This window comes from Saccopteryx leptura, chromosome 4 (genome assembly GCF_036850995.1).
Source record: "Saccopteryx leptura isolate mSacLep1 chromosome 4, mSacLep1_pri_phased_curated, whole genome shotgun sequence".
In the NCBI taxonomy this organism is placed as follows: domain Eukaryota; kingdom Metazoa; phylum Chordata; class Mammalia; order Chiroptera; family Emballonuridae; genus Saccopteryx; species Saccopteryx leptura.
In genome coordinates, this window is record NC_089506.1 from 77,594,316 (window position 1) to 77,612,298 (window position 17,983).

Here is a 17,983-nt window from a genome sequence, read left to right on the forward strand (position 1 = left end):
GATGCATGCTAAAGTTTGAGAGCCACCGATCTGATATGATAGTGATTAATAATTTGGTCAGATAATTTTTTTAAATGTCAGATAGTGAAATGCTAGAAAGGTAAAAGGTAATTACTTTACATATTTACCTTAATTAAAGTATAGAAATAAACATTCATATGCCCAGATTTTTTTCATCAATTTCAGATTTTTCTAAATATGGATGTAGTGTATGTGTGTGTGTGTGTGTATCACTGTACATAAGTTCCAAGCTCAATTTCTTTATAATGGCAGGAGAACTTTAAAGATACTTGGGAAGAAATCTGAGAGGATACTTTTTAATGATTTAATTTTTACACCCTAATCACAAAATCGGTCTTGCTTACACTTAAGTTGATTTTTTAGTCACTCTTTTTTACTGAATCTTTCCAAAGACTTCATTCTAGTTTTTATAAAAATGACACATCTTTTCTGTATTCATATTTGCTTACATAATTTTAATTAAGTTATATAAGTATAATAAGTAAAATTGGCATAGTCATATTGGTGAGTAAATACAATAGATTTTTTTTTTGTGTGTGTGTGAGAGAGAAACAGGAAGGGAGAGAGATAAGAAGCATCAACTCGCAGTTGCAACACTTTTGTCCAGTGACTGATTCTCATGAGTGCCTTGACTGGGGGGGGGTCTAGCCAATGACCCCTTGCTCAAACCAGTGACCTTGGGCTCAAGCCAGTGACCATGGGATAATTTCAATGATCCCACACTCAAGCCGGCGACCCTGTGCTCAAGCTGGTGACTTCAGGGTTTTGAACCTAGGACCTCAGCATCCTAGGTTAATGCTCTAACCAGTGCATAACCACTGATCAGGCCTTGACAGATTCTTGAAAAATACACAAATGAGCTGAAGAAAGTATCCAAGCAAATATATATTGTAGAAGGTGTTTTATGCCAGGAGAGTTTCAAAGGGCTATGAAAATCAATCAGTATGTTTTGCAGAGCAAATGAAAGGTTAATTGAGACAGAAGGTTCAATAGTGGTCAGTTTAGAGAGCTCTTACTATCATTTATGGTTCAGTTACATTGGCAATGTTTGTTGAATAAATGTTGAATATTGACTTTTTGTATTTTGTGGACTGTATCAAGTAACCTACTTTTTGTTGATGTGGATATAAAAACTGTTACCATCTTTGGTTTAAAATTTCTCTGTTTAAAAAAATAAAAATAAAATTTCTCTGTTTTAGCTTATAATCAAATCGTGTGCACGAGCAGGTAATGACATTATTTTTACTGCTAAATAGGTATCGATGCTTTTAAAAACTTACTTGGCATCCTTGTGCTGAAAAGTCAATTGGTTGTCTAATCTCAATGTTAACAGCTGCTTCTGGTGAAGGGCATCATTAAGTTTCTCCTCCAATTCTTCAATCTTAATAAAGAAGAAAAGGTAAATTATCTGGTCAATTTTCAAATTTATTATTAAAAAGCACTAAAAAGATATAGGTTTTTAAATGGATAGTCCCCCACACACAGACACACAATGGTGTGTCTACAAACTAGTCTGTTTATACAAATGGCTTTTAAACTGTGGTTTAAACTGCTGCCTCCTCCACGTTTTTTGTTTGTTTTGTTTTTTGCCAGGCTGTCTTTAAGACTATTTTTTCCCCTTAACCCACTCTCATTGAGAAACCTATTGAAAACTGGGATTTTATATTGGTGTCTCACCCAGGTATTATTTCAAGGCCAGACCCTTAATTTGTACTTTACATTCATATATCTGACTACTACACATTCTCAATTGACTACTTCAAGTGTCCAGAAGGAAACTGGTCATCACCTTCCTAATCTTATATTCCTTGCATTTTCTTAGTCTTTAAAGCAAAAAAATATGAGCCACACTTGATATGGCAAGTTCTCCCTCACTGGTTTTTCTGATCAAACACTGCTATTTGGTTTATTTCATAAATAGCTGTCAAAACTGTTCCATTCTCTTTAACACCTATTGACAAATCATCAGTCAGACCCTTCAGTGATCACCTGGATTCTTACAATGGTTTCCTCACTGGTTTTTCTGACTCCATTTTTGTCAACCTCCAAACCCATTTTACTTTATTTCACCTTTTAAAAATGCAATAAAAAAATTATTTCCTCAGTTTTAAATCCTTTGGAAGATTCTGTCTTCACAATAAATTCCAAACTTTATGGCATAATATACTAGTCCTTCTTTATCTGGCATTCGCCAACCACTTCTCTTCCTACTGGCTTAAAAGGCAACACTGTTCCAGCCGTAAGAGCGTGCCATTCTCCAAATAAGCTCTTCCTCTCTTAAGCCCTCTATGAACTTGGATTTTGGAAATAGGAAATTCTTTACTTTCTCTCTCTCTGTGTCAACCCAAGCCAATTGTTATTCATGCTTTGAAATAGATCAGTTTAACAGTCAATCTTTAATAACTTATATCATCAAACTCCCTCATTCTGAATCATTCCTATCATTAACCAAACATGTTATATCTCCCACTTGAAAAAAAAATAGAACAATACTCTCTTGATGACACCACTTCCTTTGCTATAGTATCATTTCTCTGCTTACCATAAAAGCATCGGGTTTTTGTCCCACATTATTCCAGTAAAACTATTGTCAAAGATATGAAAACCCCCATTCATTCCCAATCCAATGATTATTTCTGAATATTTATCTTACTTGACAGCATAATTTGACAGAGCTGATCGTTTCATCTTTTGGCCTCCATGAAACTCCTCTTTGTTTTTCCTTCTAACTCAGTATACACCTCAAGTTTCTCGGGTTAATTTGCTGCATTTGGAGCCCTCTGCTTTCTCTAGGTAATGTAATCCAATCCTAAACTTCAAGTGCCATCCAAATGCTAATGTGTATTATATGTGTGTACACATACACTTACACGTCTAGTCATGGATTCTTTCCTTAACTCTAGCTGACAAATCCAGTCAGGAGTCCAACAGGAATCTAAAGTTTAACATGCTCAAAACAGAACTCATATTTTACCTCCAGATCAGTTTTCTCCCAGTTTTTGACTTCCCAGTAAATTTTGTCCGTTAATGAAGCTGAAAACTTAAGAGGAATCTTACATAAGCCAACAGGCTAGTAACTATCTTCTGCTTCAATCTTATCTGCCCTTAGTTTATTACTTTGGTGGTATTTTCAATACAAAAATCAGGATATGTAATTCCACTTGCCTTAAAATCTGCTAATGGCTTCTCTGATTATATAATCTAAAAAAAAGCAGGGGTTAAATAAACAGTGGTAATGACCCATGTCCTGTTTCTGTACAGCCCATGAGCTGAGAACGGGTTTTAAATTTGTAAAGCGTTGTTTTTTAGAAAACAAAACAAAACAACTATGTGATAAATCATATGTGGCATGCAAGGCATAAAATATTTACTTTACTTTCTGGCTCTTTACAGAAAATGTTTGCTGACTCTAGGAAGGGAGAGAGATGAGAAGCATCAATTCTTTGTTGCAGCACCTTAGATATTCACTGATTGCTTTCTCATATGTGCCTTGACCAGGGGGCTACAGCAGACTGAGTGACCCCTTGCTCAAGCCAGAGACCTTGAGGTCAAGCTGGTGAGCTGTGCTCAAACCAGAGGAGTCCATGTTCAAGCTGGCGACCTCGGGGTTTTGAACCTGGGTCCTCCGCATCCCAGTCTGACACCCTATCCACTGCGCCACCTCCTGGTCAGGCTGTTTGCTGACTCTTTACCTAAAGTAGCCTTGCTAAGTGATGCTATGCCACATGACCTTGAAGACACCTTATTTGTTTCATGATCATGTCTCTCACTTGAATGTCAGCTTCATAAAAAACAGACTGTCATATTCCTGTTATATTTCCAGCAACATGTCTCAGTAAATATCTTAAATCAACAAATAATAACCATATTCCCCATAATTACTATTTTTAAATCAAGAATACCGTTAGTCCAAGAACAAAAACTCTTTTTCAGGGTTACAACTTTTACAATGTCAATGGACTTCTAAATTAAGTCCCTTAACTCAAAGAGTTAAGCTGGGAAGATGCACCTCTTTATTTCCCAAGCAATAAGGAACCCACAGATTCCTTTAATGGGAGATAAAAGAGTTTTTGACATTTGACAAGAGCAAAGCTAACAACAATTCTCTAGCATCAGGAAGTCTGACCTAAGCAGCTATCCTTCAATTTGCAGCAAGCACTGAATGGGAAGTAGAAATCAATACTCTTAAGTTTCCTTGGACCTATCTGTTTCTATTTATATTTTTAGATATAGAGAAACCAACTCAACATGAGTCAAGACTTTGTGGTAATAAACTATAATAAACTGTAACATTAGTAGTAAACTGTAATAAACATAACCACTGTATTGGTGTCATACAGGTATAGAAAAATGTTAAAAAATCATATATTTTCTTAATTAAAATAGGCCTTGATGAATAAAAATACCAGTTACTTATCTCCCCAAAATCAAGTCTCACGGTCACTGGCTTAAACTTCTTTTTCTTTTTCCTTTTATTTGCATTTATTGCAGCGACACTGGTTAACAAAATTATAAAGGTTTTAGATGCACAATTCCACAACACATCATCTGTATACCCCCAATGGCTTGAACTTCTGAGAAAGCTCTTTAAGGGTATTGACTAATTTGGCATGAACCCCATTATCCAACTACCATTCTCCTTATTTTTGCCTGTAACACAGAAATAATATGGGAGGGTATCCATGATTTTAAAGTGAAAAGTACATGATGAAAGCAGGTATGCAGACGGTTAAAAGGAGCCTGGGTTGCTAATGATCTAATAGATGTAAGTGACTTATTTTCAGATTCCTGTTATATCCGACACAAAATCTTTACCTTGCTTATGCTCCAGTTTGTACATCTGTTACAAGGCAGTCACCATTTTCCAAGTCTCTGATTTAACAGCTGAATTTAATCTCTGAATCACTGGACAGCAGATTCAATCTTTTCCCACATGACAAATACCTATAATATTCATGATACTTGACCATCCAGGATTAAATGAATTCTTTCAAGAAATTCAGTAACTTAAAATCAAGTCATTTAATGTGAAGAGCAGGATCAGGTTTATAGTCAGCAAAAAAACCGACCTTTTCTGTTCCTTTCCTGGAGCTATTCTCTAGTGAGGATGTGAGATTTTTCTTTGTACCCCCAAGGCTCAATGCATTGGTAAGCTTTGGAGAATCAATAAATGGCAAAATATTATTCTTTCATTGATCTCAGACTCATACTTTCTTACATTTTACATTTCTGAAAGTAGAATGCATCTTATGATCTACAACACATAACAGTTTAACTTGGCAGTTTTTAAACTAAGCAATATCTGCAACGGTACATTTACATTCAAGGTACTTTGAAATAAATGAATTAAGGAAGACATTCTTCTATCATATAACATTTCTCCATATACATGACAGTAAACATCTTACCTCCAAGGGATGTCAGACTAAGCAGAATAATACTACTGTGCATACAATAAACAAGACAAGAATGCAAAGCAGGGCAGCTATTCTAGAGAACAGTTTAGCAGTACACTTAGTTAGATTAAATATATATATATATATCTCATATGAGACAGAAATTTTACTCCTGAATATATACGTCAAAGAAACATTAACAGTGAAGAGAAACACCTACAGAAGGCCAATGTGGCATGTGGAGCAAGGAGTTAGAGGCAATTTGGGAGATTGGTGGATGCACACAGACAATTATGGAGAAGTTGGATAGACGACCAGAAATATTCAAGTAACATGAATGATTTAAAAACAGCGCTGAGTAAAAAAGGACTACTATAAAAGAGATGAAATCTAAAGTAAAACATGCAATTTAAGTTTATGTAAAGGAAAAATAATATATCCATTTTCAAACATAAATTTTTTTAAAAAGACATAAAAATTAAAATAGCTGCGTAGAGAAGAGAATGGAAATGAGCTTTGGGAATAAAAGGAATAAATGTACAAAATAAGTGACTTTGCAAGGATCAATGATGCTTATGTGTCCTAACCTCAGGAATATGACTAATTCAGTTTTCTATATTTGCAGTCCAAGTAGAAAACCACAATAATTAAAAAAATATATATACTAAGCACCATAGATATAAAAATAATATGGTGAATAAGTGTAGCCACTATTATTATTTTATTATATACCAGGCATCTAAAAGTTTGTGTGTATTATTAATTTAATCCTTCCAACAACTCTATAAAGTAAAAATTATTATAATTCTTATTTCCCAGGAAATCAGGGAATAAAAGAAGGAATTTTCCCAAGGTAATGAGTAGGACTGAAATTCAAACTCAAACTGTGTATATCTATAACTGTAGCTCTGATTTGTTACACTGGAGTGCCTCTCATTTTTATAATGTAAAGATTATACTTTAAAAGGGGAAGAAGCCATTTACAACCCAGCACAATGCAAGTTGAAAATAAATAATTTTAAAAAAAGGCCAAAAAAATCCCTGCAAGTCTGAAATTGGAGGGGTGGGGGCGGGGGGTGGAGACAGAAGCTGGAGAGACAGGAACATGGAGCTGCTCCTGCGTTGCCCTGACCAGGGAATCAAACCAGCAACCTCCACGCTGGGACGACACTCCAACCAACCAAGCTAGGGTTTTATCTATTGACTAATTTTTAGAGAGGGGGGTGGGGTGGAGAAGGGAAGTATTTACCTGTTGTTCTACTCAGTCGTGCATTCATTGGTTGCTTCTTGTGTGTGCCCTGACGGGGGATCATACTGCAAACTCGTTTGGGGACGACGTTTTTAACTGACTGAGCTAACCAGCCAGGGCCAGCATTTAATATTTTTTGACTGAGTGGATGGATTAATGAATGGAAGACTTACCTCAGGCTTCTCCAATGAGCTGCATTAAAGGAGATCTTGAGAGGTAAAGATATATGAGTCAGTAATTGCAGAAGTCCATTTGAGGAGTGAAAGCATTATGAGTAAAGGACTAGGGATAGGTAACCACTAGATACATTGATAAAATACCAAGTGATGTAGTGTGGGTAGGTGACTGTATAGTGAACCTAAGTTTTGGGAGACTCACTTGGGTAGAGTATGGGCTATATTTAGACTTCTTTTTTTTTTTTTAGATTTAATTTATTCATTTTAGAGAAAAGAGAGAGAGAGAGGAGGAGGAAGGAGCAGGAAGCATCAACTCCCTTATGTGCCTTGACCAGGCAGCCCAGGGTTTCAAACCAGCAACCTCAGCATTCCAGGTTGATGCTTTAATCCACTGCGCCACCACAGGTCAGGCTATATTTAGACTTCTTGATATGAATCCTACCTGGCTCCATCACTTCCATCTGAATAGCCTCAGCATGCTATTAACCCTGTGGCTCTCTCTCAACAAGAGCAAAATGGGGCTCATTCCCTCATTTAAAAAACAGTTGAAACACTTACTATGTGCCAGAACTGTTCTAAGTACTAGAGACATAATAGTGAATACAAAGAAGTCCCTGGGTCTCATTAACATCACAGTCTATTAAGAGACACAAATATTAAAACAACAAACAGAGTCAGGTAGTCCTGAGAACATAAGAGTTGAGACATTTAAATGTGATATGATAACACATAAAAAGTGACTGGCACAGGATAAGAATTCAATAAGTATCAAAGTTATTAATATTAAAATAAAATTTCCTGAACTATTTCTTTTCTTTATCAAGACTTGGGGTTTAGGAAACATTATTTTCCTAGAGGCATGGACAAGATACTTAAATATGTATATTAACATACATAGGCAAGGGCTAAAATTATAGACTAACTTAGCCAGAAAGAAGGTATAACAAACAACAGAGAGGGGAGGATAGGAAGAGGAGGGATGAAGAGCAAAGGGGAAGGATTGCTACTGGAAAGAAAAGACTTTTTCAGGACAAGTAGTACAGTGAAAAGTGTCCCGTCTTTCTGAAATCACTATGAATTTCTTACAGCTAGTGACAACTTTCCCAGGTCTTGCATAAAATACTCTGTAACTGTAAATAATCATATAACGCAGAGAAACAAGAACCAGGATACCATATCCTGCTGAGGGAGGAGAACCCAGAAGAATGCAGAAGAGGGGGGCAATGTCTGGGGTCTTCCGCTCCAGCCTGTGACCTCAGTGTTGAGGACTGAGGGAGCAAGGGCAGATAGAGAAGTTTGAAAAATAACAAACCACAGCTGTGGACCTTGCTTGTTATTGGTTCCTTGAAATGAACTCGCAGCTCCAGAGAGAAAAATAAGTAATAAGTCAAGGACACAACCCACCCCACCGCCCCCCTTACACCGTCCCTCCCAGAGACACGAAAGTCATGTAGGCCTGCAAACCAAGAAGTCATAGAAATCAGGCATTTTCATGTGAAAGCTAAAGCTGTAAAGGTGTATAAGATGTAAGAAATCTAACTTCAGGGAGCATGTGTTCTGTTGCCTCTTTTGGGGTCATGCTGCTCCGCCAGCTACAGATCAATCCTACTTCCTCATCAAGTTGTCCTGCATCTTTGTCCTCCTTTTATTCCTGCCACACTTCTTTTTGGCAAACACCATTTGTTAAAGACTATGGTAACAATTTACATTTGGTACTATAACACAGTAACTATCATATTGAAAGACAAATATAGTAACTATTAAATACAAAGATACCAAAGAAACCAAATCTCCAAGGCAAAGAATTATACTGATTAAATAGTAATTATGATCTTGGTTCTTCTCTATCATACTAGTCATATCAAGGTTAGTTCCCAATGGAGCAGAAGACTTGGCTAGAAAAGCTTGACTAGGTGGTGGCGCAGTAGACAGAGTGCTGGACTGGGACACAGAAGACCCAAACTCGAAAGCCTGAGGTTGCCGGCTTGAGTGCGGGCTCATCTGGCTTGAGTGTGGGCTCACCAGCTTTAGTATGGGGTCGCTGGCTTGAGCCCAAAGGTTGCTGGCTTGAGCCCAAAGTCACTGTCTTAAGCAAGGGGTCACTGGCTCAGCTGTGCCGCCCCCTCAAGGCGCATATGAAAACGCCATCACTGAACATCTAACTAAGGTGCCACAAGGAGAAATTGATGTTTCTCATCTCTCTCCCTTCCTGTCTGTCCCAATCTGTCCCTCTCTCTGACTCTCTCTCTCTGTCTCTGTCCCAAAAAAAGACTTGGCTAGAAAAAACACCTAAGAAAATATATCTCACACATGCTAGATTTGAAAAATTGATCCTACAGAAGCAATTTATCCCTGCCCACCTTTAAGTCTTCCCTTCTTTCAGTCCTTTTGATACACAGAAACACTATTCACACTTACAGCCCCTTCTAAAACCAGCTTTTTAAAGCTATACAAGACAATATACTTATTTTCTTGAAGTCATAAATATATTTCAAGTTCAGATTATATACATAAAAATTTAATTCTTACTTATCTGCAGCTTGAACAAAATAAATCATTTAGATAACAAAATTTACACCCAAACTTACCTTTGTAAGATAATCTACTTTCAAACTGTCGATCATCATATTTTTCTGAGAAAGCTCTATTTTCAATAACTGAATATTATGAAGCAGTTCTTTCCGTTCAATTAGCTGCCTGGTGATTTTGATTTTACCATCTCGTTCTTCTGATGAGGAAATGTCATCTGTAGGAACTGTTGTTTCTAAACTAATATCTTCAGATTCCAGTGAGCTAGAGACATTTATTTTTTTAGATCCCTTGGCAATTTTCTGAGACATTATTATGGGTCAATTTTCTTCTCCAATTCTATTTCAATTTTCTGTAGGTTAAAAAATATTAATTTAAATATACTCAAACATTCTCTGTGGATTGCATAAAGTATATTAAAAAGATAAGATGCTAAGGATCCTAAATAATTATTAGCCAATCTGAGGACCCCAAATCCAGGACAGATTAGTAAATTACTGCTCAGATGAAAAATATTAAATCAAATTCATTAAATCCTATTGTGAACTAAGGCATTTGGCTGAATAAAAAAATCCAGTCCCTGGGAGCAGAAGTCCTACTTGGAGGAGACCAAAAAATGTGTGAGATAAAAAGAGAAAACACTGATGTTACTAATAAAAGCAGCACATACTAAATATTAGAGAAATCACTTCTGATTGGGTCAGGAGAAGGTTAGACGGAGATAGAATCTCGGAGGATTTGGGAAGAAGCAGTAATAAAGAAAAGCTTGCAGGTGTTACGGTTGGTATAGAAGTGGAGCAAGTAAGTGTACGCCAGCGGGAGACTGAGGCTGTCAGACTGGGGCCAAGTCTTTGCGAACAAAGTAGAGACTCCCCTCACCCACCAAACACAGACATACAGACAACCCTAATAATCAAGCTTGTGGAGGGCCTCGAATGCCAAATGTCGACCTTCTGCAGGCAATGAGGCACAACTAAAAGATTTTTTTTTTTAAAAAGGGATGCAGTGAAAGAACTTTTTTTTATAGCTTGCTGATAGAATGAAAACAAGAGGACAGAAGAGAAAAAACTCAAGAATTCTAAATCGAACTTCTTACTCTTTCAAAAGGAGTTACTCCTCTGTTTTACTATAATACACGGTACAATGAGTTACTTGCGGTATTGCAGATACCAGATTTTCTAAACAGACCGATGTGTAGGGAGGGAAACAGCAACCTTAGTTGGATCGACTTCCCTCCTTTTTACAGACCAAAGAGTAAGGATAGGTGAAACCAAGGACAGGCAACATCACCTGGATTTCAAAGGATCAGGGCCTGCCCACACGTGCAGGGCGAAGAAAACCCAAACTTGGCAGCCTCGGAGAATTCCTTGCTCCAGGCGGGAAAGGAAGGGATAGCCGAGAGCTACCTCGAAAGCTTCAATTACTCCACGTCGAAAGCTGGACCAGCCGCCACTCTCGCCACTTCAAAGAGCTAAAGGCGTCTTCTTCACACAGCAGCTCAGGCTGCAGCACCTCAAAAACGAATCTCAGGACCGGGACCGTTAGCACCTGTAACCAGGACAACCATTTCTGCACCCAGAAGAGGACAGTGGAAGCGGCAGCGCGCAGACGCCCAAGCCGCCGGAACTTAGCCCGGACCCACCCCCGGCACGGAAAGCAAAGCATGTTGGGAACTGGAGTCCAGAGGCGGGCCCCGCCCACATCCTGGGCAGAAATGGCTCTGGGATCGCCCCGCCTCCTCTTTCGACTAATCCTCGCAGCTCTCGTAGAGCCAACCAACGTCAGTCTCGACGTTTTCCCGCGAGAGGTGTTCGCTAGTATCTCGGAGCGGGAAAGGGCGAACATCTGGATAAAGGATAGTTGTGCCACAGCGGTCCTAGCTTGACACTTGTCGCCGGAAAAGCGCCGTGGCAGTCGGGATTCCGCGCCACGAGGCAAGATGCTGAAGTCCAAGACTTTTTTAAAAAAAACACGGGCGGGCGGCGTGATGAAGATCGTGCGCGAGCACTATCTGCGGGACGACATCGGCTGCGGTGCCCCGGGCTGCGCGGCATGTGGTAGTGCCCACGAGGGGCCGGTCCTCGAGCCGCAGCCCCTGGACCCAGCGAGCAGCCTCTGCCCGCAGCCGCACTACTTGCTGCCTGACACCAACGTGCTGCTGCACCAGGTGCGTCGTGGGCGGGCGAACCTTGGGCAGGGCGGTCCCATTAGAAAAAGGGGTGTGGTAAATACGGCAGCTGAGGCCCAAGGAGGCGCGTCTTGGTTAACATCACGCACTTAGGGAGAAAGAAGTGAACCCCTTCGGGACCCAGGAATCATGCATCCCCGGCCAAGGTTCTTTTCCTTGTGCGTATTGTTTTTAAGTTTTTGGAGTCATAACGATTTTAGATACGTCAGTTTTCTAACTCCTGGTGTCTCTTCTGCCTTTAGATCGTAAGTGTCTGGAGGTGGGGGACCTGGGCTTCTGTGGCCTCCAGCCTACGAGCCCCCCACGCAGCTTGTAAGTGCCTACTAATGGAAACTTATGTAGGCCAATGTATTTCTTTGATAATGAACTTAGTTCTCCTAAGTTTTAAAATTAGTCTGTTTATATGTGCTTTTCTCTATTAGATTTGAAGGGTTTTTTTTTATAGCAAAGTATCTCCTAACTTTAATGTGTATTTTATATTTTTTAAACCGATAGGGTTTTATGTTTGACAGAAACTATTTATAAATGAACATAGAAAAAAATTTACTTTTCTTTTTTTTCTTTTTTAAGATTGATGTTCTTGAGGACCCTGTCATCAGGAATGTAATTGTATTGCAAACAGTTCTGCAGGAAGTGAGAAATCGGAGTGCCCCAGTATATAAACGAATTCGAGACGTGACTAGTAACCAGGAGAAGCACTTCTATACATTCACTAATGAGCACCATAGGTAGGATAGAAATCGTTACCTAAATTTGGGGGAGGGCTCCTGGTAGTAATTTGTGATGTCAGAAGATAGCGGATAAGCTTCATACTTACAGGAGATTTACTTAGTTCTGACAGTCGCAGCTTAGGTCCCGCATAAGCATTGATTGGATCAAATCCTAAAACCAAGGTCTTCTGACTCCTAGGCTATATAGTAGGTACTTTTATTTCCAAAATGTTTTCATTTTAAATTGATTTTAGTATGAGTTCAGCAATAGAATAACGAACGGTAGATAAGATTTGCCTAGCTAGGTTCCTGAATAGTATATTATATAAATAGCTAACCTAGGTTAACAAGATGTAAAAGTTTGTGGGGGAGATTTTAAATATAAGCAGATTTATTTTTAGTAGGCTTTTAAAAGTTAAACTAATATCCTCTAACTGATCACATTGAAGATAAGGTTGAAATATGGAATTCTTTGTTATAATCCTTTTTTTTTTTTTAATTCAGTGAGAGGAAGGGAGGCAGAAAGACCCTTGCATGTCCCCCAACTGGGATCCACCTGGCAAGCCCACTAGGGGGTGATGTTCTGCCCATCTGGGCTGTTGCCCTGTTGCTCAGCAATCGAGCTCTTCTTAGCACCTGAGGTGGAGGCCATGGAGCCATCCTCAGTGCCTGAGGCCAACTCACTCCAGTTGAGCCATGGCTGCCAGAGGGGAAGAGAGAGAGAGAGAGAGAGAGAGAAAGAGAGAAGTGAGAGGGGAAGGGTGAAGCAGATGAGCACTTCTGTGTGCCATGACCGGAAATCGAACCAGGATATCCACATGTTGGGCTGATAAAAGAGAGAGAGAAGCGAGAGGGGGCAGGGTAGAGAGAGAGAGAGAAGTGATAGGGGGAAGGGTGGAGAAGAAGATGGCCGCTTCTCTTGTGTGCCCTTACTTGGAATCGAACCTAGGACATCCACATGCCGGGCTGACGCTCTACCACTGAGCCAACCAGCCAGGGCCAACTTTGTTATATTTCAAATTCAAGACTTACTTTTGAACATAATGTGTGGTCTTAGAAAGTAGATATAGCAATTTCTTTTGTTACATAAATCTATGATACATAGATTAGTATACTTTATTCGATCAAATCAGAGCTTCTTGGCACTGCTCATATTTTTGGACAGGATATTTCTTTGTGGTGACTGGGTTGTCTTATATATCATAGGATGTTTAGCAGCATCTCTGGCTTCTACCCATTAGATACCAGTAGCACCCCCCCTTTCATATACAGAGTTGTAAAAACCCAAAATGTTTCCAGACCTTGTGAAATGTTTCCAGGGGGCAAAATCACCACATTGAAAAACCAAGGGATTAGCTGGTAGATCTGGTAATAAAATCCCATTGGAATATGGAAGTTTAAAAATTTAGACTTTCAGTCAAGATGGTGCTGTAGGTGAATGCAGTACTTGAATTTTTCTGCAGTCACATCAGAATTACAACTAAATTACAGAACGATTATTCAGAACCCGTTGAATTCTGGCTGAATGGAAGCCCTACAACTAGGGATTTTGAAAAGCCATATAGAGACTGGTACGAGGGACAGAGACACGGAACATGCCGGTCCCATACCCACATGTGGTGGATAACAATTGGGAAGAATATCTTGGCTTTGGAGGACGCCCCACGAGGAGCAAGGGGCCCCAGCCCCTCACAAGGCCTCGCAAATCAGGGTTTCAGAGCCAACAAGAGAAGACCCCATAACGTCTAGTTGTAGAAACCAGTGGGGGTTGTGGCTGAGTAAGATGGAAGGCTTCTAGACAGTTCCTTTTAAAGGGCCCGTGTACAGGACTTACTTCTTCTGAGCTCTACTGCTGGAGAGAGCTTTATGACATCAAAGACCTAAGAGAGAGAACTGAGTTGTCTGGCATCAGAGCGAGAGGGGGCACCTTTCTCCTTTACAGAAGTGCTGGCAGAGGCCATTGTTCCTTTGATGAGCCCTCCCCCAACAGAGCCGGTAGACTCATGCCATATCTGAGACTCCATCAACCTAGCTCACACTGTTTTCCCCTCTCTGGTGATTCCCTGAGATACTACCTTACCCAACCTGCAGGCCCACCCAGGCTGTTTCCAGTGGTATATAAATGGCCACTTTTGCCTCATGCTTCAGACTTTCCTAAAATCTCTCAAGCAGCACCTGGCCTCTACATATGCTGTAGCCTGTTAAGGGGCCCCAGGCCGGGCACTAGTCAGCCTGCCCTGGCCTCCAGCTTGGCCTCTCCTGGACACCTCTAAACTCAGCATAAGTAGCAGCTCTCCACATCACTCTTTAGCTTGTGCTGGGTGTCCCCAGACAGGGTACAGGTGGTAGTTGACCTTACACCTGCTGGGAGGCCCTACTGCCAGTGCACCTGGTGGACAGCAGCAGATCATGCCAGATTACAAGCCTGCCACCTCCATGAGCAGCACATACAAGCGACAGGATTGGTGAGCCCGAAACCCCACTGAAACAAGTTCTGCCCTGTAGGGTCGGCTCTGCCCCGCAGCTCCTCTGGTGTAGCTGCATCTGGTCCTCACAGCCAGTCAGTCTGGGAAGGGCATTTCCAGTCCCTCCCAATGATGCCAGCAACAATCAAGGCTCACTGCAACAGGACAGTGCACACAGCTCACACAGGCTCGCTGGAGTGCCTAGCTTCGCTGACTGGGGAGCCTGTGCTCCTGGGCCCTACAGGACACCAACTATAGGAAGCCATTCTACCAATTCCAGGAGATGTAGCAGCCCTACCTAATGCATAGAAACAAACATAGGGAAGCTGCCAACACGTGGAGACAAAGAAACAGGTCTCAAATGAAGGAACAGTGGAAATTTACAGAAAAAATCTAAACGAAATGGAGGCAAGCAAAGTACAGGGATCCTTGGGGTTACAACACAGTTCTGTTCCTATGACACTGACATAACCCAAATTTTGGTGTAAGTTGAAACACACTAACGCAAACTGAACCGTTGTGCTTCTAACAGTCCAAAATGGTGTAGGTAAGTGTACTGGGGACACCACTCCCTCACTCATAAGCTGCATGGTGCACATTCTTCCACCACATGCAACCAAACTAGATGCGCACACGTAGTCCATGAGTACAATACTAATGGCATAAGCTGAAGCACTCGTGTCAATTTTTTTCAGTTTTTTATGGGAGTGAGTGTCGTAAACATGAAACATCATATGTTGAGACTTGTAACCCAAGGACCCCCTGTACTAGGTACAACGAAAAGAAAAAAAAAAACAATCGAAAAAAATAAAGATAGTGTAAGGGGTGTCTGAGACAGCTTCAAGCATACCAACATTCACATCATGGTGCTAAAAGGAGAAGAGAGAGAGCAAGAAATTAAAAACCTGTTTGAAAAAGTAATGATAGAAAACTTCCCTAATCTAGTGGAGGAAATAGATATATAAGTTCAGGAAGTGCAGAATCGCAAACAAGATGAACCCAAAGATGCCCACACCAAGATACATCATACTTAAAATGCAAAAGGTTAGCCTGACCTGTGGTGGCGCAGTGGATAAAGCGTCGACCTGGAAATGCTGAAGTAGCCGGTTCAAAACCTTGGGCTTGCCTGGTCAAGGCACATATGGGAGTTGATGCTTCCAGCTCCTCCCCCCTTCTCTCTCTCTGTCTCCCTCTCTCCCTCTCTTCTCTAAAAAAAAAAAAAAAAAAAAAAAAAAAGTAAATAAAAATTAAAAAAAAATGCAAAAGGTTAAATTAAAGACAAAAATCTTAAAGGTTGCAAGGGAAAAACAGTGTTACCTACAAGGGAGCTCCCATAAGACTGTCAGATGATTTCTCAACAGAAACTTTGTAGCCAGAGGGATTGGCAAATATTCAAAGTTGTCTACGGCCATACCACCCTGAACGCGCCCGATCTCGTCTGATCTCGGAAGCTAAGCAGGGTCGGGCCTGGTTAGTACTTGGATGGGAGGCAAATATTCAAAGTGACATACAAACAAGACTACTGTATCCAGTAAGGCTATCATTTAGAATTGAAGGACAGATAAAGAGCTTCCCAGACAAGAAAAGGGCAAAGGAGTTAAACACCACCAAACAGTACAAGAAAGTTAATAGGTAGTCTTTAATTAGAAGAAGAAAAAAAAGACATAAAAAATATGAACAATATAACATCAATTGAATTTATCAACAAGCAGAAAAACACTTATAGATACAGAAGTCATTGTTTATACAATGTTTAATCACTGGGATGTACACCTGAAACTAATATAATACTGTATGTGAACTCAAGCAAAATTGTCACTTGTTTTTCAGTGCAGAAAGACGCCAAGATTTTGTGGAGCATGATCATCAGACCCCTAATCAGAGGTTATTAGCCTAAGTGCAGTGAATAGAGTTTAGCAGTACTGGGGTTGACCAGAAAAATTTTGGATCTTAGGACACTTGTGCAAATCTCATCTAAGATTCTGTTGCTCAACTCATGCTAAAACCAATTCAAAAATTTATGATTGTACTGACAGCATTAGTGTGTGTGTTTAATGGTAAAGAATAAAATAACGCTAAAACTATTATAAATAAGTTTAAAAATTTAAAATTGAATCTAATATCTTTAAGCACTAGAAAGTATTGTACTTAGTTTTCTTATTGTACTTAAATTTGGCTTGAAAAACAGATTTAAATAAAGAAGTATGCTGGCATATTGGGGAGTTCAGAGGTGATAGGAAGGGATATGCAATCATATCTATACAGTATCTAGTCTTTTTCTCTAGATAATAGCCTTTGGCATTTATTGCATGTTTAACATGGAAAATTTGCATGCATTATGTATTTAATGCTTATAGAATCATATGATCATAAGTCATCTAATTGTATTTATAACTGTTAATCTACAGTTAAAATGAAATCTCATTATCAGACTTGCAAAGTTTTATTGTAGTTTTTCCAACAAGCCATCGCTTATTTGATGTTGCAACTTGAGTATAAATTCTAATCTTGATTTTTCTTTTGGCAAAATAATATTCTTTTAACCTTTTTATTGTTCCATTAATAACATGATTTTCTTTTCTCAGGCAAATTATGTCTGAGGAACATAACTATAAGGATGCTAATCATTTCCTTTTTGAAATATAAATAGGATACATTCAAGAGAAAAAGATATACCATTGATTTTTAAATCTAGCACTTATTAAGCATTTATGTCCTAAGACTTTATATATATATATATATATGTATGTATATATATATATACTATATATTACTGATTTTCTTTTCTTTTTTTTTAATTTCTCTTTCTTTTACATTTAGAGAAACTTATGTAGAACAAAAGCAGGGAGAAAATTCTAATGACAGGAATGATAGAGCCATTAGAGTGGCAGCAAAATGGTACAATGAACATTTGAAGAAAATGTCAGCAGAGAATCAGCTGCAAGTTATCTTCATAACAAATGACAGGAAAAATAAAGAGAAAGCCATAGAAGAAGGAATACCAGCTTTCACTTGTAAGTCTAAATGTAGAAACTATTGATTCATGTTTGCAAGTGCATGTAAAAATTATCACCAGAAATTCACCTGACTCTAATATTTTCATAGTCCTGTATTATCTTATGTGATATTTTTGCATTTTTAAATTTCTCCTTATTTCTGAGCTCTGTGTTGTGATGTCTGGTGGCTAATTTCCCCATCACTATTTGCAATTGGCTTAGCAATAAAAGCTCATAGAAATGCTTGACCTAT

At 39.3% G+C, this 17,983-nt stretch overlaps 2 protein-coding genes across 6 annotated transcripts in view; one reads left to right on the forward strand and one right to left on the reverse strand.

The window, feature by feature from the left end:
* PIBF1 (progesterone immunomodulatory binding factor 1) overlaps nt 1–11,005 on the reverse strand; it is a 234,760-nt gene extending 223,755 nt beyond the window's left edge. For 2 of the 4 annotated variants that reach the window (XM_066380784.1, XM_066380782.1), the window contains exons 1-3: nt 10,662–10,798; nt 9,431–9,723; nt 1,302–1,402 (exon numbers count right to left, since the gene is read on the reverse strand). In XM_066380784.1, coding sequence (XP_066236881.1) covers nt 1,302–1,402; nt 9,431–9,682 — 353 coding nt within the window. In that variant the 5' untranslated portion in view covers nt 9,683–9,723; nt 10,662–10,798. Of the gene's footprint in view, nt 1–1,301; nt 1,403–9,430; nt 9,724–10,661 lie in introns of all 4 variants that reach the window. The other 2 variants (XM_066380783.1, XM_066380785.1) reach the window with 2 other exon arrangements.
* A 297-nt stretch (nt 11,006–11,302) lies between these two features.
* The window catches only part of DIS3 (DIS3 homolog, exosome endoribonuclease and 3'-5' exoribonuclease), a 37,185-nt gene continuing 30,504 nt past the window's right edge, over nt 11,303–17,983 (forward strand). The window contains exons 1-4 of one of the 2 annotated variants that reach the window (XM_066380781.1): nt 11,614–11,717; nt 11,802–11,871; nt 12,130–12,287; nt 17,555–17,748. In XM_066380781.1, coding sequence (XP_066236878.1) covers nt 17,655–17,748 — 94 coding nt within the window. In that variant the 5' untranslated portion in view covers nt 11,614–11,717; nt 11,802–11,871; nt 12,130–12,287; nt 17,555–17,654. Of the gene's footprint in view, nt 11,539–11,613; nt 11,718–11,801; nt 11,872–12,129; nt 12,288–17,554; nt 17,749–17,983 lie in introns of those variants that run through there. The other variant, XM_066380780.1, reaches the window with a different exon arrangement.